At 48.4% G+C, this 22,052-nt stretch overlaps 1 protein-coding gene across 1 annotated transcript in view; it reads left to right on the forward strand.

Moving 5' to 3' along the window:
* Nucleotides 1-21,786, forward strand: part of LOC118382586 (plexin-A4) — a gene marked incomplete at its 5' end in the record, with an annotated part of 146,250 nt that extends 124,464 nt beyond the window's left edge. The window contains 2 exons of the mRNA XM_052515457.1: nucleotides 10,363-10,513; nucleotides 17,619-21,786. Coding sequence (XP_052371417.1) covers nucleotides 10,363-10,513; nucleotides 17,619-17,714 — 247 coding nt within the window. The remainder of the gene's footprint in view (nucleotides 1-10,362; nucleotides 10,514-17,618) is intronic.
* Nucleotides 21,787-22,052: the final 266 nt, after the last annotated feature.

A 22,052-nucleotide genomic window follows, 5' to 3' on the forward strand; every position in this document is an offset into this window, starting at 1 on the left:
TTTGGTCAGTGGTAGAGGGGTCAGTTTGGTCAGTGATAGAGTGGTCAGTTTGGTCAGTGTTAGAGTGGTCAGTTTGGTCAGTGGTAGAGGGGTCAGTTTGGTCAGTGATAGAGTGGTCAGTTTGGTCAGTGTTAGAGTGGTCAGTTTGGTCAGTGGTAGAGGGGTCAGTTTGGTCAGTGGTAGAGTGGTCAGTTTGGTCAGTGGTAGAGTGCTGAATAAAAGATGGGCTTGTGAAGCTGTCCCAAAGTATTTCTGTGTTAGTGCTCAGCTCTAGCCGCAGGACAGGGATATACTGTATGTGTATGTACTGTATGACTGAAACCCAAGGATTGGATTCATCAGGCTGAGTGTATGTGTGCATGTGTGCTGGGACAGTGTGTGTGTGTGTGTCAGCATGTGCTTGTGTGTTTTATATTAACGGTGCATGATCTATATGATCAAGGCTCCAGCCACCCTAGTCATAGACTGTTCTCTCTGCTACCACACGGCAAGTGGTACCGAAGCGCCAAGTCGAGGCCCATAAGACTCCTGAACAGCTTCTACCCCCAAGCTATAAGACTCCTGAACAGCTAATCAAAGGGCTACCCAGATCCCTCTTTTACGCTGCTGCTACTCTCTGTTTATAATCTATGCATAGTCACTTTAACTCCACCTACATGTACATATTACCTCAATTACCTCAACTAACCGGTGCCCCCACACATTGACTCTGTACTGGTACCCCCTGTATATAGTCTCGCTTGTTTTTTTGATGAATACAATTTGATTTGATCTTATAGTTAGTCCCAGTGATATATAGATGGGTTATCTTATAGTTAGTCCCAGTGATATATAGATGGGTTATCTTATAGTTAGTCCCAGTGATATATAGATGGGTTATCTTATAGTTAGTCCCAGTGATATATAGATGGGTTATCTTATAGTTAGTCCCAGTGATATATAGATGGGTTATCTTATAGTTAGTCCCAGTGATATATAGATGGGTTATCTTATAGTTAGTCCCAGTGATATATAGATGGGTTATCTTATAGTTAGTCCCAGTGATATATAGATGGGTTATCTTATAGTTAGTCCCAGTGATATATAGATGGGTTATCTTATAGTTACTCCCCTTCAGAGGATGGTTGCTTAGGGTTGTTTGCTGCTTTAAATGTGGATGAGACAGTTTAGCATAAGGACTTGATCAATCCACAGCGCTGAAGAGCATGCCCTACAGTGCAATAGAAATGTACAGGCAGTGTTCCCACGTTAGCTGAGACTGCATTCACAGTAAACCCTGCATATGTGGGCTCAATAGGAAATTACCTTTCAATTTCAATCGCGCTATAGCACTGAAGTTCAGCGATACAGATTGAAGCCCTTAGTCTTCATGAGGCTTGGCAGTCGACGGGACAGAGGTGTGTGCAGTGTGATTGTGTGGATTTGAGTAGGGCTCAGGTAGGGATGCTTGGTTGTGAAGTGTTGCAATACAAAGGTTCAATGGGCCTCTACTGTGCGTACAGTAGTATCAGACCATCTGTGTCATTATCTCAGTTGACCCAGGTGCTGTTCATTATTTGGACAGGAAATGTTCAATTCAAATAGCTGAAATACTCAATCAACCTCAGATTAAAAACACACAGGGTATGCAGACAGAGATTCTACATCACAGGAGGCTGATGAGGGGAGGATAAAAACACACAGGGTATGCAGACAGAGATTCTACATCACAGGAGGCTGATGGGGGGAGGATAAAAACACACAGGGTATGCAGACAGAGATTCTACATCACAGGAGGCTGATGAGGGGAGGATAAAAACACACAGGGTATGCAGACAGAGATTCTACATCACAGGAGGCTGACGAGGGGAGGATAAAAACACACAGGGTATGCAGACAGAGATTCTACATCACAGGAGGCTGATGAGGGGAGGATAAAAACACACAGGGTATGCAGACAGAGATTCTACATCACAGGAGGCTGATGAGGGGAGGATAAAAACACACAGGGTATGCAGACAGAGATTCAACATCACAGGAGGCTGATGAGGGGAGGATAAAAACACACAGGGTATGCAGACAGAGATTCTACATCACAGGAGGCTGATGAGGGGAGGATAAAAACACACAGGGTATGCAGACAGAGATTCTACATCACAGGAGGCTGATGAGGGGAGGATAAAAACACACAGCGTATGCAGACAGGATTCTAAAAACACACATCACAGGAGGCTGATGAGGGGGAGGATAAAAACACACAGGGTATGCAGACAGAGATTCTACATCACAGGAGGCTGATGAGGGGAGGATAAAAACTGACACAGCGTATGCAGATGCAGACAGAGATTCTACATCACAGGAGGCTGATGAGGGAGGATAAAAACACACAGCGTATGCAGACAGAGATTCTACATCACAGGAGGCTGATGAGGGGAGGATAAAAACACACAGGGTATGCAGACAGAGATTCTACATCACAGGAGGCTGATGAGGGGAGGATAAAAACACACAGCGTATGCAGACAGAGATTCTACATCACAGGAGGCTGATGAGGGGAGGATAAAAACACACAGGGTATGCAGACAGAGATTCTACATCACAGGAGGCTGATGAGGGGAGGATAAAAACACACAGGGTATGCAGACAGAGATTCTACATCACAGGAGGCTGATGAGGGGAGGATAAAAACACACAGGGTATGCAGACAGAGATTCTACATCACAGGAGGCTGATGAGGGGAGGATAAAAACACACAGGGTATGCAGACAGAGATTCTACATCACAGGAGGCTGATGAGGGGAGGATAAAAACACACAGGGTATGCAGACAGAGATTCTACATCACGGAGGCTGATGAGGGGAGGATAAAAACACACAGGGTATGCAGACAGAGATTCTACATCACAGGAGGCTGATGAGGGGAGGATAAAAACACACAGGGTATGCAGACAGAGATTCTACATCACAGGAGGCTGATGAGGGGAGGATAAAAACACACAGGGTATGCAGACAGAGATTCTACATCACAGGAGGCTGATGAGGGGAGGATAAAAACAAACAGGGTATGCAGACAGAGATTCTACATCACAGGAGGCTGATGAGGGAGGATAAAAACACACAGGGTATGCAGACAGAGATTCTACATCACAGGAGGCTGATGAGGGAGGATAAAAACAAACAGGGTATGCAGACAGAGATTCTACATCACAGGAGGCTGATGAGGGGAGGATAAAAACACACAGGGTATGCAGACAGAGATTCTACATCACAGGAGGCTGATGAGGGGAGGATAAAAACACACAGGGTATGCAGACAGAGATTCTACATCACAGGAGGCTGATGAGGGAGGATAAAAACAAACAGGGTATGCAGACAGAGATTCTACATCACAGGAGGCTGATGAGGGGAGGATAAAAACACACAGGGTATGCAGACAGAGATTCTACATCACAGGAGGCTGATGAGGGGAGGATAAAAACACACAGGGTATGCAGACAGAGATTCTACATCACAGGAGGCTGATGAGGGGAGGATAAAAACACACAGGGTATGCAGACAGAGATTCTACATCACAGGAGGCTGATGAGGGGAGGATAAAAACACACAGGGTATGCAGACAGAGATTCTACATCACAGGAGGCTGATGAGGGGAGGATAAAAACACACAGGGTATGCAGACAGAGATTCTACATCACAGGAGGCTGATGAGGGGAGGATAAAAACACACAGGGTATGCAGACAGAGATTCTACATCACAGGAGGCTGATGAGGGGAGGATAAAAACACACAGGGTATGCAGACAGAGATTCTACATCACAGGAGGCTGATGAGGGGAGGATAAAAACACACAGGGTATGCAGACAGAGATTCTACATCACAGGAGGCTGATGAGGGGAGGATAAAAACACACAGGGTATGCAGACAGAGATTCTACATCACAGGAGGCTGATGAGGGAGGATAAAAACACACAGGGTATGCAGACAGAGATTCTACATCACAGGAGGCTGATGAGGGGAGGATAAAAACACACAGGGTATGCAGACAGAGATTCTACATCACAGGAGGCTGATGAGGGGAGGATAAAAACACACAGGGTATGCAGACAGAGATTCTACATCACAGGAGGCTGATGAGGGGAGGATAAAAACACACAGGGTATGCAGACAGAGATTCTACATCACAGGAGGCTGATGAGGGGAGGATAAAAACACACAGGGTATGCAGACAGAGATTCTACATCACAGGAGGCTGATGAGGGGAGGATAAAAACACACAGGGTATGCAGACAGAGATTCTACATCACAGGAGGCTGATGAGGGGAGGATAAAAACACACAGGGTATGCAGACAGAGATTCTACATCACAGGAGGCTGATGAGGGGAGGATAAAAACACACAGGGTATGCAGACAGAGATTCTACATCACAGGAGGCTGATGAGGGGAGGATAAAAACACACAGGGTATGCAGACAGAGATTCTACATCACAGGAGGCTGATGAGGGGAGGATAAAAACACACAGGGTATGCAGACAGAGATTCTACATCACAGGAGGCTGATGAGGGGAGGATAAAAACACACAGGGTATGCAGACAGAGATTCTACATCACAGGAGGCTGATGAGGGGAGGATAAAAACACACAGGGTATGCAGACAGAGATTCTACATCACAGGAGGCTGATGAGGGGAGGATAAAAACACACAGGGTATGCAGACAGAGATTCTACATCACAGGAGGCTGATGAGGGGAGGATAAAAACACACAGGGTATGCAGACAGAGATTCTACATCACAGGAGGCTGATGAGGGGAGGATAAAAACACACAGGGTATGCAGACAGAGATTCTACATCACAGGAGGCTGATGAGGGGAGGATAAAAACACACAGGGTATGCAGACAGAGATTCTACATCACAGGAGGCTGATGAGGGGAGGATAAAAACACACAGGGTATGCAGACAGAGATTCTACATCACAGGAGGCTGATGAGGGGAGGATAAAAACACACAGGGTATGCAGACAGAGATTCTACATCACAGGAGGCTGATGAGGGGAGGATAAAAACACACAGGGTATGCAGACAGAGATTCTACATCACAGGAGGCTGATGAGGGGAGGATAAAAACACACAGGGTATGCAGACAGAGATTCTACATCACAGGAGGCTGATGAGGGGAGGATAAAAACACACAGGGTATGCAGACAGAGATTCTACATCACAGGAGGCTGATGAGGGGAGGATAAAAACACACAGGGTATGCAGACAGAGATTCTACATCACAGGAGGCTGATGAGGGGAGGATAAAAACACACAGGGTATGCAGACAGAGATTCTACATCACAGGAGGCTGATGAGGGGAGGATAAAAACACACAGGGTATGCAGACAGAGATTCTACATCACAGGAGGCTGATGAGGGGAGGATAAAAACACACAGGGTATGCAGACAGAGATTCTACATCACAGGAGGCTGATGAGGGGAGGACGGCTGATAATAATGTCCAGAACAGAGCAAATGGAATGTCATCAAACACTTGGTAACCATGGAAACCATGTGTTTGATGGATTTGATACCATTCCTCTGATTCCTCTCCAGTCATTACCACGAGCCCGTTCTCCCATATTAAGGTGCCACCAACCTCCTGTGTTCTACATGTTGACATTCTCAGAACCAAACAACAATTGTAAAGACAGAGGAATCATGGGTAGTGTAGTTCTCTGTAAAGATGAATCACTACTATTTAACTAAAAGCAGCCGTGCCAATCTAGAGGTTGTTAAGCTTCATATCAATGTGTTCCTGTTAGCGTTCCTGTTAGCGTTCCCTGCTCTTTGCTTGCGACTTGGGCGCGTGAGGTGATTACTGATAAGGACCCGTTTCACAGGCTGAGTCTGACCTGCAGCTAGTGAGTAAACTGTTGACGTGTCATGTGGCATTAGGAGCGGGAGATGCTGACGGGGTTCGGCAGCCGTGGGAGATCGGGAGAGTGATAAGATTCTAATCAGAGACTTCCTGTCCACACTGAAGCCATGTGACGGTCCTATTACCTGTGGACCAGTTGGCGTTTATTTCTGAAGCATAAAAGTCTGTGAAGGAAGTATTCATGTCTAAGGTCAGGAGTCTTTGCAGAAAATCCAATTAGCATCCACATGATTCTGAGATGTAATGTTTATATAGGTGATGTTTAGTTGATCAATCCATATTTTGTGAGATCTAATTTAGTGTAATTGTAGTATGATTAGTCCCTCCACGTCATTGACATCAATCTTAATTAACAAATTAAATCTCAAAATAGTGTGTATAAACCCTGCAGTGCTTACATCTCACAATCAGGATAGGCAAATTAGACCTCACAGTCTTGTTGATTGGCAAAGCCTACCTGAAGGTTGTGATGTGCATTGAGACCATCAGCATATTCACACAATTTTTTTTTATTTTTTTTTTACCTTTATTTAACTAGGCAAGTCAGTTAAGAACAAATTCTTATTTTCAATGACGGCCTAGGAACAGTGGGTTAACTGCCTGTTCAGGGGCAGAACGACAGATTTTGTACCTTGTCAGCTCGGGGATTTGAACTTGCAACCTTTCGGTTACTAGTCCAACGCTCTAACCACTAGGCTAATTTGCCCATCTATATACAATTGACCCTTCGCAAAGCACTGTCCATGAATTTTGGCCAACCAATCGCAGCTCTATAATGGATAGCAACTGTCATCGAGTCCAATACCTGAGACAAGCTCAAGTCTCTCCCCACACCTTCCTCCTCTCTCCCAACTCCCTTCCTCCTCTCTCCCAACTACCCTCCCCCTCTCTCCCAACTCTCTCCCAACTCCCTTCCCCCTCTCTCCCAACTCCCCTCTCCCTCTCTCTCCACTCCCCTCCCCCTCTCTCCCCACTCTCTCCCCACTCCCTTCCCCCTCTCTCCCAACTCCCCCCTCTCCCAACTCCCCTCTCTCTCCAACTCCCTTCCCCCTCTCTCCCAACTCCCCCTCCTCTCTCCCAACTCCCCCCTTCCCCTCCTCTCTCCCAACTCCCCTCCCAACTCTCTCCCCACTCTCTCCCCACTCCCTTCCCCCTCTCTCCCAACTCCCCTCTCCCTCTCTCTCCACTCCCTTCCCCCTCTCTCCCCACACTCCCTTCCCCCTCTCTCCCCACTATTGCTTCACTCTTTCTTCCCACTCTCTCTCTTCCTTCCCCATCTTCAACCCCCCCCCCCCCACACACACACACACACAATCTGTAACACACACATCCACCGGTCTTCAACTCTGCTTCCAATCCAGCCCGACACTTCAGTCACACCGTGAAAAACACTTGAAAGAGACAGACTGCAGAGTTAAACTAAAGAGAGAAGGTGGAGTGAGAGGAATACTCAGGCACATGTCTTCCTGTGATTTATCCTCCGTTCTACATCTTCATAAGCGCTGTGGAGGTTAGCGGTTATTGTAGAGCCGTACCAGGGAGAGGGGTAGGAGCACCATAATGGAAGCCTATAGCTTGGTCATGGTACGTTTGGGGATCAGGCAGTTTGCCTCTGGTCTTGTAGTGGAGCTGTGCCCCTCTGGGAAGAATCTACCTTAACATGTTATTACTGTATGACATCCACAGAAAAGCAATCTGATATGATTTAACACAAGGAACAAATCCTGTGGGTCTCGGCCGGTACATGAGTTCCTACAACTGTATCTCACTAACTCAGCACTTTAATGAAAGCTGACATCTTACAGGATCTAAGTTGTGTTGGGGTCTTGTTGATTTATGTCGCATTGGCACAATTTGATGGTTGGAGTGGTTTGCAGGGTTGGACATGCATGTTCCCCCAGAGCCTCCAACTACAGACAGACTTTATATTCATTCCATTCAGTTGGAGTGGTATTTGAGGTGGGATTTAATTGTCCCCAGACAATGACGAGTTCATCAGACCTGTCATATATGCAGTTCATTTGATCCTCTGCTCGGATAGAAGATTACAATGGGAAATCAAAGTGAAAACCCCTTAACACATGGACTGTACAGGGGAAATGGCATACTTACATGCACAGCCCTCTGGGGGGTATACCTCTGAACAGAAGGAGCCTGTTAGCTGCTGTTAATTTTGCATCCATCTGCAAAAAAACAAACGTACTCTTGTTACCATCCTGATTCTACCTTTCATTGGATGTCAACATCAAGCATAGCAGGACCCAATTCTCCTAGCCTGATAACATATAAATACCAAATGTTCAATTCTCCTAGCCTGATATCACATAACTACCAAATGTTCAATTATCCTAGCCTGATAACATATAAATACCAAATGTTCAATTCTCCTAGCCTGATAACATATAAATACCAAATGTTCAATTCTCCTAGCCTGATAACATATAAATACCAAATGTTCAATTCTCCTAGCCTGATATCACATAACTACCAAATGTTCAATTATCCTAGCCTGATAACATATAAATACCAAATGTTCAATTATCCTAGCCTGATATCACATAACTACCAAATGTTCAATTATCCTAGCCTGATAACATATAAATACCAAATGTTCAATTCTCCTAGCCTGATATCATATAAATACCAAATGTTCAATTCTCCTAGCCTGATAACATATAAATACCAAATGTTCAATTCTCCTAGCCTGATAACACATAACAAATACTAAATGTTCAATTCCAAGTGGACCGTGTGGCCAAGGGGTCGGCAACTAGATTCAGCTGCAGGACCATTTTTGTCGGAGCGGATGGTGGGGTGACCGGAACATAATTATAATCATTTCTACACTGCAAATTGACTACAACTAAGCCAACAAATAATGATATATATTGGAAAATAACAATAATTTCATGCCTTGGTTAAGTTGAGACATGATCACATACGTATATTTTTTTATTCGCAGGAACACAATATTTTTTTATTTTATTGCTGAATTCCAAAATGAATCTCTTGCGGGCTGGCAAAAAAATCCCTTGTAGGCCAGTTCTGGCCCGTGGGCTGCTGACCCCTGCTCTAGGTGTGATTTCCAGTATGTTTAGATCAAGTGTCTAAGAAAGGAGACGATTTGGAATTAGGCCCCACGTCGTCACCTAGAACCAGAGATGTCAGGTGGACCTGCTGTTTTACCTGGAGACAGAAATCCCTCCAATTTCCTTTCCCCTCTCAAACCTCACGACTCACTTCCTCCAATTGCCCTCCTGCCCTGCGCAGGTGGCCGAGGTGTGTGTGAGTGGGTGTGACCTTCCTGTGACCTTCCTTACAATAAATAACCTGCAATGCCCACCTGTCGCATAACCTGCTCTGTTAGCTTAATAGCCTCGGTTTTCACACACCACACCACACTACACCACACCACACCACACCACACGCCATACCACACTACACCACACCACAGCACACACCATACCACACCACACACCACACCACACAACATACCACACCACATACCACACTACACCACACACCATACTACACCACTCCACACACCACACCATACCACATTACACCACACCACACACCACACCACACCACACACTTATCAGACTAAATGTGTGGTGTCCAGGAGCAGTTGTGGCACCGGAATGAAACAGGTAATGACCATCTTTAATGAAGGAGTTGACAGAGAGCCTCAGCTGCTGTTGACACTGGCTAATGACTTCTCCTTTCCAGCCCTCTTTACCCTGACGCAGCTGAGAGCTTCCTGGAGACACAGTCTGTGTGTGTGTGAGAGAGAGAGAGGGGGGGTTCACATACACTGCTAAGTGCCTTTGCAGCTTTTAGGCCATTTATACGAGGGCGGCAGGTAGCCTAAGGGTTAAGAGCATTGGGCCAAAAGGTTCGAAACCCTTAGCCAATGTGCAAAATATACCAATGTACCCTTGAGCAAGGCACTTAACCCTAATTGCTTTGGATAAGAGCGTCTGATAAATTAGAAAAATGTAAATGTCTATAGAGAGTCAGGGCTGCTCAGACTGTGAAAAGTGATTGGGGACGAGACAACTGTCTCTAACATGATTCCTATTCTAGGCTCCCGAATGGCGCAGCGGTCTAAGGCACTTCATTTCAGTGCTAGAGGTGTCACTACAGACCCTGGTTCAATTCCAGGCTGTATCACAACCAGCCACAACTGGGAGTCACATAGGGCGGTGCACAGTTGGCCCAGTGTTGTTAGGGTTTGACCGGGGTAGGCCGTCTTTGTAAATAAGAATTTGTTCTTAACTGACTTGCCTGGTTAAATAAAGGTTCCATACACGATTCTAAAGGCTAAAACATCTCAGTCCTGAAACAACCCTGAAACAACACGTGACATTTAAATCCAAGAATAAAGCATTTTGGGGTGTATGTATTTAATGTAGTGATCACACAGTTCACTAATACGTTCTGCTGTGTGTGTTACCTCCACAGGTACTACTCAGACATCAGTAAGATGCCAGCCATCAGTGACCAGGACATGAATGCGTACCTGGCAGAGCAGTCCCGGATGCACATTAACGAGTTCAACAGCATGAGCTCCCTCAGTGAGATCTACTCCTACGTGGGCAAATACACAGAGGAGGTACGGCAACACACCGTGGACAAAAATCACACTTTATTCAAGACAGGTAGCAGTGTTCCATTTAGGACAGCCAGTGTTACACAGTTGGGTTTGAAGTTGAAATGTATTGTAGATGACATGCAGGTTCAATCGATCTGGAAGATGTATGTGAAATACATTTACAAGCAACCCAGACGGCGTATATCAGCGGTTTTCCAACCTCTCCTGGAGGACTCCCAGCCATGTCTTTGTTCTACTACAGAGAGAACACACTTCTCAGCTTAGATCATCAAGCCTTTCTGTCGTTGAAGAATGCCTAGTTAAATTACGTTTTTTTTGTAAATACAAGTAAATTGTGAGACGTCAAGGGGTCCCAGAGGAAAGGTTCCAGTAACACTGTCATACAGAAGCAACATTTCTTGTATGTTCCATTACTCTTACATTGTCAGTTGGTGTGTGAGGCTGACAGTAACACAGGGACTGGCTGTGTGTGAGGCTGACAGTAACACAGGGACTGGCTGTGTGTGAGGCTGACAGTAACACAGGGACTGGCTGTGTAGGCTGACAGTAACACAGGGACTGGCTGTGTGTGAGGCTGACAGTCAACACAGGGACTGGAGGCTGACAGTAACACAGGGACTGGCTGTGTGTGAGGCTGAGTAACACAGGGACTGGCTGTGTGTGAGGCTGAAGTAACACAGGGACTGGCTGTGTGTGAGGCTGACAGTAACACAGGGACTGGCTGTGTGTGAGGCTGACAGTAACACAGGGACTGGCTGTGTGTGAGGCTGACAGTAACACAGGGACTGGCTGTGTGTGAGGCTGACAGTAACACAGGGACTGGCTGTGTGTGAGGCTGACAGTAAAAGGGACTGGCTGTGTGTGAGGCTGACAGTAACACAGGGACTGGCCTGTGTGAGGCTGACAGTAACACAGGGACTGGCTGACACTGGCTGTGTGGGGCTGACAGTAACACAGGGACTGTGTGTGAGGCTGACAGTAACACAGGGACTGGCTGTGTGTGAGGCTGAGTAACACAGGGACTGGCTGTGTGTATAACACAGGGACAAATGCACAGGGACTGGCTGTGTGAGGCTGACAGTAACAAGGGACTGGCTGGCTGTGTGTAACACAGAGGCTGACAGTAACACAGGGACTGGCTGTGTGTGAGGCTGACAGTAACACAGGGACTGGCTGTGTGAGGCTGACAGTAACACAGGGACTGGCTGTGTGTAACACAGGGAGGCTGTGTGTGACAGTAACACAGGGACTGGCTGTGTGTGGGCTGACAGTAACACAGGGACTGGCTGTGTGTGTGGGACTGGCTGCTGTGTGAGGCTGACAGTAACACAGGGAACACAGAAGGGACTGGCTGTGTGGGGCTGACAGTAACACTGCAGGGACTGGCTGTGTGGGCTGACAGTACACGACTGGCTGTAACACAGGGTGTGGCTGTTGAGGCTGACAGTAACACAGGGCTGACAGTAACACAGGGACTGGCTGTGTGTGTCTCTCTCTGTTAGATTGTGTGTGGGGCTGACAGTAACACAGGGACTGGCTGTGTGTGGGGCTGACAGTAACACAGGGACTGGCTGTGTGTGGCGCTGACAGTAACACAGGGGCTGGCTGTGTGTGAGGCTGACAGTAACACAGGGACTGGCTGTGTGTGTCTCTCTCTGTCAGATTGTGTGTGGGGCTGACAGTAACACAGGGACTGGCTGTGTGTGGGGCTGACAATAACACAGGGACTGGCTGTGTGTGGGGCTGACAGTAACACAGGGACTGGCTGTGTGTGGCGCTGACAGTAACACAGGGACTGGCTGTGTGTGAGGCTGACAGTAACACAGGGACTGGCTGTGTGTGGGCTGACAGTAACACAGGGACTGGCTGTGTGTGGGGCTGACAGTAACAAGCTGACAGTAACATGGCTGGCTGTGTGGGGCTGACAGTAACCCAAGACTGGTGTGTGTGGGCTGACAGTAACACAGGGACTGGCTGTGTGTGGGCTGACAGTAACACAGGGACTGGCTGTGTGTGCTTAACACAGGGACTGGCTGGGCTGACAGTAACACAGGGAATGGCTGTGTGTGGGGCTGCAGTAACACAGGGACTGGCTGTGGGGCTGACAGTAACACTGACTGGCTGTTGACTGACATAACACAGGGACTGGCTGTGTGTGGGGCTGACAGTAACACAGGGACTGGCACAGTAACACAGGGACAGTGACAGTAACACAGGGACTGGCTGTGTGTGAGGCTGACAGTAACACAGGGACTGGCTGTGTGTGGGGCTGACAGTAACACAGGGACTGGCTGTGTGTGGGCTGACAGTAACACAGGGACTGGCTGTGTGTGAGGCTGACAGTAACACAGGGACTGGCTGTGTGTGAGGCTGACAGTAACACAGGGACTGGCTGTGTGTGAGGCTGACAGTAACACAGGGACTGGCTGTGTGTGAGGCTGACAGTAACACAGGGACTGGCTGTGTGTGGGGCTGACAGTAACACAGGGACTGGCTGTGTGTGAGGCTGACAGTAACACACAGGCTGACAGTAACACAGGGACTGACAGTAACACAGGGACTGGCTGTGTGTGGGGCTGACAGTAACACAGGGACTGGCTGTGTGTGAGGCTGACAGTAACACAGGGACTGGCTGTGTGTGAGGCTGACAGTAACACAGGGACTGGCTGTGTGTGGGCTGACAGTAACACAGGGACTGGCTGTGTGAGGCTGACAGTAACACAGGGACTGGCTGTGTGTGAGGCTGACAGTAACACAGGGACTGGCTGTGTGTGGGGCTGACAGTAACACAGGGACTGGCTGTGTGTGGCTGTAACACAGGGACTGGCTGTGTGCAGGCTGACAGTAACACAGGGACTGGCTGTCTTTGACAGTAACACAGGGACTGGCTGTGTGTGAGGCTGACAGTAACACAGGGACTGGCTGTGTGTGAGGCTGACAGTAACACAGGGACTGGCTGTGTGTGAGGCTGACAGTAACACAGGGACTGGCTGTGTGAGGCTGACAGTAACACAGGGACTGGCTGTGTGAGGCTGACAGTAACACAGGGACTGGCTGACAGTAACACAGGGACTGTGTGTGGGGCTGACTGGACTGGTGTGTGAGGCTGACAGTAACACAGGGAGTAACACGGGGACTGGCTGTGTGTGACACAGGACTGGCTGTGTGTGAGGCTGACAGTAACACAGGGACTGGCTGTGTGTGAGGCTGACAGTAACACAGGGACTGGCTGTGTGTGAGGCTGACAGTAACACTAAGGGACTGGCAGCTGACAGTAAACACAGGGACTGGCTGGCTGTGTGAGGCTGACAGTAACACAGGGACTGGCTGTGTGTGAGGCTGACAGTAACACAGGGACTGGCTGTGTGTGAGGCTGACAGTAACACAGGGACTGGCTGTGTGTGAGGCTGACAGTAACAACTGGCTGTGTGGGGCTGGTAACCACTGGCTGTGCTGTGAGGCTGACAGTAACACAGGGACTGGCTGTGTGTGAGTGCTGACAGTAACAAGGGACTGGCTGCTGTGTGTGGGCTGACAGTAACACAGGGACTGGCTGTGTGTGAGGGCTGATAACACAGGGACTGGCTGTGTGTGGGGCTGACAGCAACACAGGGACTGGCTGTGTGTGGGGCTGACAGTAACACAGGGACTGGCTGTGTGTGAGGCTGACAGTAACACAGGGACTGGCTGTGTGTGGGGCTGACAGTAACACAGGGACTGGCTGTGTGTGAGGCTGACAGTAACACAGGGACTGGCTGTGTGTGGGGCACAGGGACTGGCTGTGTGTGAGGCTGACAGTAACACAGGGACTGGGTGTGGGCTGACAGTAACACAGGGACTGGCTGTGTGTGAGGTTGACAGTAACACAGGGACTGGCTGTGTGGGGCTGACAGTAACACAGGGACTGGCTGTGTGTGAGGCTGACTAACACAGGGCTGCTGGTGTAACACAGGGGAGGCTGACAGTAACACAGGGACTGGCTGTGTGTGAGGCTGAAGTAACACAGGGACTGGCTGTGTGTGAGGCTGTAACACAGGGACTGGCTGTGAGGTGTGAGGCTGACAGTAACACAGGGACTGGCTGTGTGTGGGGCTGACAGTAACACAGGGACTGGCTGTGTGTGGGGCTGACAGTAACACAGGGACTGGCTGTGTGTGAGGCTGACAGTAACACAGGGACTGGCTGTGTGTGATGCTGACAGTAACACAGGGACTGGCTGTGTGTGAGGCTGACAGTAACACAGGGAACTGACAGTAACACAGGGACTGGCTGTGTGTGGGGCTGACAGTGACTGTGTGTGAGGCTGACAGGGAGTAACACAGGGACTGGCTGTGTGTGGGGCTGACAGTAACACAGGGACTGTGTGTGAGGGACTAACACAGGGACTGGCTGTGTGTGAGGCTGACAGTAACACAGGGACTGGCTGTGTGTGGGCTGACAAAAACACACTTTGTGTGGGGCTGACAGTAACCCAGGGACTGGCTGTGTGGGGACAGCAGGGACTGGCTGTGTGTGGGCTGACAGTAACACAGGGACTGGCTGTGTGTGAGGCTGACAGTAACACTGCTGTGTGTGGGGCTGACAGTAACACAGGGACTGGCTGTGTGTGGCGCTGACAGTAACACAGGGACTGGCTGTGTGAGAGGCTGACAGTAACACAGGGACTGGCTGTGTGTGGGGCTGACAGTAACACAGGGACTGGCTGTGTGGGCTGACAGTAACACAGGGACTGGCTGTGTGTAGGCTGACAGTAACACAGGGACTGGCTGTGTGTGGGCTGACAGTAACACAGGGACTGGGTGTGACTGACAGCAGGGACTGGCTGTGTGAGGCTGACAGTAACACAGGGACTGGCTGCTGTGAGGCTGACAGTAACACAGGGACTGGCTGTGTGTGAGGCTGACAGTAACACAGGGACTGGCTGTGTGTGAGGCTGACAGTAACACAGGGACTGGCTGTGTGTGAGGCTGACAGTAACACAGGGACTGGCTGTGTGTGGGCTGACAGTAACACTGTGTGGGACTAACACAGGGACTGGCTGTGTGTGAGGCTGACAGTAACACAGGGACTGGCTGTGTGTGAGGCTGACAGTAACACAGGGACTGGCTGTGTGTGACAGAGGGACTGGCTGTGTGTGAGGCTGACAGTAACACAGGGACTGGCTGTGTGTGAGGCTGACAGTAACACAGGGACTGGCAGGCTGACAGTAACACAGGGACTGGCTGTGTGTGAGGCTGACAGTAACACAGGGACTGGCTGTGTGTGAGGCTGACAGTAACACAGGGACTGGCTGTGTGTGAGGCTGACAGTAACACAGGGACTGGCTGTGTGTGAGGCTGACAGTAACACAGGGACTGGCTGTGTGTGAGGCTGACAGTAACACAGGGACTGGCTGTGTGTGAGGCTGACAGTAACACAGGGACTGGCTGTGTGTGAGGCTGACAGTAACACAGGGACTGGCTGTGTGTGAGGCTGACAGTAACACAGGGACTGGCTGTGTGTGAGGCTGACAGTAACACAGGGACTGGCTGTGTGTGAGGCTGACAGTAACACAGGGACTGGCTGTGTGTGAGGCTGACAGTAACACAGGGACTGGCTGTGTGTGAGGCTGACAGTAACACGAAGACTGGCTGTGTGGGGCTGACAGTAACACTGGCTGTGTGTGGCGCTGGCTGTGTGTGGCGCTGACAGTAACACAGGGACTGGCTGTGTGTGTCTCTCTCTGTTAGATTGTGTGTGGGGCTGACAGTAACACAGGGACTGGCTGTGTGTGGGGCTGACAGTAACACAGGGACTGGCTGTGTGTGGCGCTGACAGTAACACAGGGGCTGGCTGTGTGTGAGGCTGACAGTAACACAGGGACAGATTGTGTGTGGGGCTGACAGTAACACAGGGACTGGCTGTGTGTGGGGCTGACAATAACACAGGGACTGGCTGTGTGTGGGGCTGACAGTAACACAGGGACTGGCTGTGTGTGGCGCTGACAGTAACACAGGGACTGGCTGTGTGTGAGGCTGACAGTAACACAGGGACTGGCTGTGTGTGGGCTGACAGTAACACAGGGACTGGCTGTGTGTGGGCTGACAGTAACACAGGGACTGGCTGTGTGTGAGGCTGACAGTAACACAGGGACTGGCTGTGTGTGAGGCTGACAGTAACACAGGGACTGGCTGTGTGTGGGCTGACAGTAACACAGGGACTGGCTGTGTGTGGCTGACAGTAACACAGGGACTGGCTGTGTGTGGGCTGACAGTAACACAGGGACTGGCTGTGTGTGAGGCTGACAGTAACACAGGGACTGGCTGTGTGTGGGCAGTAACACACTGGCTGTGTGTGGGCTGACTGGCTGTGTGTGGGGCTGACAGTAACACAGGGACTGGCTGTGTGTGGGGCTGACAGTAACACAGGGAGGGACTGTAACACTGGCTGTGTGGGCTGACAGTAACACAGGGACTGGCTGTGTGTGGGCTGACAGTAACACAGGGACTGGCTGTGTGTGGGCTGACAGTAACACAGGGACTGGCTGTGTGTGGGGCTGACAGTAACACAGGGACTGGCTGTGTGTGGGGCTGACAGTAACACAGGGACTGGCTGTGTGTGGGGCTGACAGTAACACAGGGACTGGCTGTGTGTGGGGCTGACAGTAACACAGGGACTGGCTGTGTGTGGGGCTGACAGTAACACAGGGACTGGCTGTGTGTGGGGCTGACAGTAACACAGGGACTGGCTGTGTGTGGGGCTGACAGTAACACAGGGACTGGCTGGGGCTAACAGTAACACAGGGACTGGCTGTGTGTGGGCTGACAGTAACACAGGGACTGGCTGTGTGTGGGGCTGACAGTAACACAGGGACTGGCTGTGTGTGGGGCTGACAGTAACACAGGGACTGGCTGTGTGTGGGGGACTGGCTGACTGTGTGTTGGGCTGACAGTAACACAGGGACTGGCTGTGTGTGAGGCTGACAGTAACACAGGGACTGGCTGTGTGTGGGGCTGACAGTAACACAGGGACTGGCTGTGTGTGGGGCTGACAGTAACACAGGGACTGGCTGTGTGTGGGGCTGACAGTAACACAGGGACTGGCTGTGTGTGTCTCTCTCTGTCAGATTGTTTGTGCGCTGGAGCAGGATGACGCCGCCAGGAAACAGAGACTTTCCTTCAAGCTGGAGCAGGTGGTGGCCTTCATGAGCCTGGAGAGCTGAGGACCGCACTTCCCAGGGCGCACTGGGAGACCCGTCAGAAACCGAGCTGTGCCTGAGCAAAGACCTGTCCATCTATCTCTTCACCATCGTCATCAGCATCAGAACTCCTCTCCGTTTCAAAGACAACACATATTATCCTGTTTTCTTCCTCCTCTTCCTCTTCCTCCTCTTCCTGACAAGTGTTTGGCATCTCATCCGCTCAGCTTCATAGGACGTGCAGAGAAGACTGGCTGACAGACTGACTGGAGGGTCGGCAGAGCTGGGGACTGCTTTTCCCACCATGCAATGGGAGGGCCTCATCCCAGCTTTGCTGCGTAGAAGAGTCTGATGGAGGGGTGGTTGTTTGCCAGCTCGCCGTATCGGCATCATTTACACTGTAATGTTGGGGGAGAAACAAACATTCTATTTATGTTGCCTTTAAAAATAACACTGATGACTAAGTCTTTTGCCACCACAATGTTGGGAGTCAATTTGTTCAGACTTTCTGAACAGGATATTAGTCTATGAAACTACTACAGAGTCCAGTTAATTGTAGTTAATAGTCAACATCACATCAAACGTGGAAAAACAAAGTGGTATTATATAAATGAGGAAACCAAAATGACCACCTCGGAAGACAAAAATGGAAGGTTTGCCTGGTTCACACTTCTTAAGATTGGGAAATAGGCAAACTACAGAATTGTTTTCTCAATGTAGCTTTGAGGTGTATTTGAAGAAACTCCGATAGGGGCTGGGGAGAGTTAGTGCTTCTTGAATTTTCCTTTTTTTCTGAAAACCTGACTGACTTTGAAATCCAGAGAAGGACAGATTCCCCTTTGTGGCATTGGCAGGAGTCTGCTCCCACCCACCCACCCCTCCAAGTACCTCTATAGATAAAACTATCCTCATCTTCTGAATCTCTGGCTTGTGTGGTACCTGCTCAATTATCCTGACTATTATAAGACTAATTAGTGGAGGACAGACCCAGGTCTGTCTGGTCCTCCTCTGTGACGAGAAGCACACATCCAACTCTTGACCACAGTGACCCGACAGCTCTGACACCTGGAACGGTCAGTCTGTCCCGTGTGTGCTGCTAACAGATGGAGGTCACTCGCCGGTCTATCAAAGCACACACACAAACAGATACACACGGCAGCTGTCCAAGACCTGTTCTGAGGGGAACTCTACTCCTGATTCACCCTCTGATCACACTGTCTGAATACTAGGGGAGCTGACTGACATCTACTGAGAGGAGGAGAGGGACGCTTCACTAGAGCAGTCTTACCATGGGCCCATGCTTTCTACATGACAGAGACGGTGCGGTACTGTTTAAATGGGATCTGCTCTGCTGAGAGAGAGAGACCTTCTGTAAAGACTTGGGACGGGGGGAATCAATTGATGGACGTAACTGGTCAGCCGAAAAACCAAAGGAGCTTGACATTTTAAAAAGACAAAAAAAGTTATTTAAAAACAATGTATTTAAAGGAAATGACACGGGAAAAGGATTTGGTGAAAGAAAAACCCACCCCACAACAACAACTTAACCTTGTGTGATTTTCTGACCTCAGTGTGCCGAAGGGGGAGCCGCGGACGAGTCCCGCCCTCCTCCTCACCGTCCCGGTTTCTTCCGTGTTTGGCACACCGTTTTTCTTCCCTCTTTGTCCGGTTTTCCACGTCAGTTTTTTTGCACAAGTGTGGAGACAGCTTCCATGCGGGAATCTCTGAGCGCTCTGGGTCGCTCATGTTGTGTGTTAGTGTAGTCGTCCTCCGCAGCCTCTCCAAGCCTCAAAAAGCTGAAACTAGAGTGAGAAAAACAAGTCAACGCCACATAGACGACCGGACACGGACATGAACAGACTTGTGGAATGTGATAACCTGGATGGGAGAGAGAGAGAGAGATGGAGAAACCCTCCTTTCCTTTAGACCTCTGACCTTTCTTTTGCCTTGACAACGTGCCCCATGTGGTGATGTGAATGTGTGGAGACCGCCCTCGGTCCACCTTCGGTCCTTATTGGCTTTTTAAGCGCATGTAAAACTTCAATTTAAAACAAAAAAAAGAGGAAAATAGAGAAAATAAGCCTTGCAAATGATGATGTGGATGTGTTCTTTTCTTTATTTTGCTTGGAAGAAAAATGTGAGGGAAAAAAGTGTATTGTTCATGTTAAAACTATAAGTAACCGTGAAGGTGGAACCTTTACCTCCCGTTCAGCCCATGCAAACCTCTCATTACCATGTCTTGTGAAAGTGTTAGACGCTAATAGGAATAAAGTGGTACCTTAAAATCCAATATATTATATACCCTTGCATGCTGACCTATTTGGATGTTATGAAACGGAACTGCCTTGCAATCAAATATATTTATCTACTGCTACTAGGAAACGTTTAAACGGTTCACAAACAAAATGGTTATTTTGAATTCTCATGGACTGATGTAGAACAATAACTCATGACTAAGTTTGAATTCATTCAGTCCTTTTGCTTAGTCCTTCCAGAGTAGATCGTCCTCTAACGCCCATCCATATACATGTTCCATTAGTTAGTGACTTCGTCAGTTCCAGAACCCTCAGGTTTTGGGTCTGGTTGACTAATTCTGCAGTGAGCTCCTTGCTCTTTTCTTGGCTGCTATCGCTTCTCTAGTGTCTGTCTGTGTTTTCATCCGGAAACTATCTCCCCTAGCCTATAACCTTACCTTTTGGATTCTATTATTTTATCATTCAAAAAAACAACATTTATTTTTGTAAGCCTGACTGGCTGCAAAGCTACCTTGTAAGCGTCTTATTGCAGCACCTGTTACTATAGTTGTGGATGTGTTCTTTAGATTCTGTTTTGACAGTTGTTTGATCTGAAGAGCTCAGTGCCTAGGGAACTAGCATTAGGAGGGCTTTCGGGGTTCAATCAAATAGTTTGCTCATACAAAACCCATGTATCGCACAACATGCCTCATTATTGGAATCCTTATGGTCTTATGGGGTGTACAATACATTCAAGTCAATCACTTGTCTGTTAGTATCTGCTGTCCTTCGATTCTACTGCTACATCTAAAGGTGTTCTGCACAAACTTACTGAAAAGATACTGGTGGTTTTAACTATTTAAAAAAACTCTCCTTTGGACAATTTCAAACGATGAAACGTCTCTTGATGAACTCATCAAAGAGAAACAGGTGTCTGGAAGCTTCAATAACCACACTAGCTCTGACCCTGAAAGCTTCTGATTTACTTAGTTGATTGTGTTTTGTAAAGTGTGTTTTATTTCCGTCACACCATCGCTGTCTAATGTATGAACCACATCTAATTCATCCTCAACTGAACTGTCTAAAGGGGTGAGTTCTGTCGGTGGTTGGTATTCAGGTTCGAGGGGGTACATTCATGAACAGCGCGTTCTCTCGACGTTCTACACTGCCAACATGTTCAAACTGTTCACAAAGCTTGTGATCAAATAAACAATAAGACAGAACTGAAAGGAATCTACTCTATTAATTCAGTCTGATGGAAAATCCCAGGTAAAACAGTTTGGAAATAAGACTGAACTTGGCAGGGGCCTCAACGTTTAGGGGCCCTTGTTAGGTTCAGAGACTGTAAATTGACCCACTATTACCCATGTATTCTATTCTCTAGCTACCCACAGTTTCCTCCTCTCTCAGTCCATTGTTTTTATTTGGTGAAGAGAATGAATGTCCTAGAATCTCGTAGTGAATCTGCCCCCTGGTGTTGTAACATACGGTGTTTCCATTTTCCCCCATGTTCCCCGGCGACAAAGCTCGTCTGAGACTACGGACCCCTTTGTTGCCGAGGGACTCGATAAAGCTTCCACCTTCAACGTTTTGTAGGAACTAAAGATAGGTCCTTCTAGAGCTCAGTGTTATAGCAGGTGTTACAGAAACAGTAGAAATACTTTTACTATTACCATATTTGCTGAGAGATAAAGAGTATCCTATCAAGAGATGAAACTAAACCTGGGGGAAAAGGCCAGCTTCTCTAACTTTGCTATAATTAATTGTATACCTGTGTATGTAAATATAATGCATTCCTATTTTGCAGTCAAGAACAAAATACTATTTGTAATATAGAATAAACTTTATTATGAAACAAAGTGGTTTGTGGTTTGTGTTTATTCATGTGAAATGATTGATTTAAATATTGTTATTTCACACAGCAGGTGTGAATGCCATGCTGTGTACTGGAATTAATGGATTCCTTTCATATAATGGGAAGCAAAATGTCCCGTTTCCCTCAGTAGAACGGCACAGGTGAAGCAGAAACAATACAGCACTTTGTTTTAATATGTTGTATGGTAAAACCTGTAGTAACCCGTAGTAGAAAAGCAATTGTACACTCAAAGTTGTTTGTTGTGATGGCTTC

This window comes from Oncorhynchus keta, unplaced genomic scaffold (genome assembly GCF_023373465.1).
Source record: "Oncorhynchus keta strain PuntledgeMale-10-30-2019 unplaced genomic scaffold, Oket_V2 Un_scaffold_25965_pilon_pilon, whole genome shotgun sequence".
Lineage (NCBI taxonomy): Eukaryota > Metazoa > Chordata > Actinopteri > Salmoniformes > Salmonidae > Oncorhynchus > Oncorhynchus keta.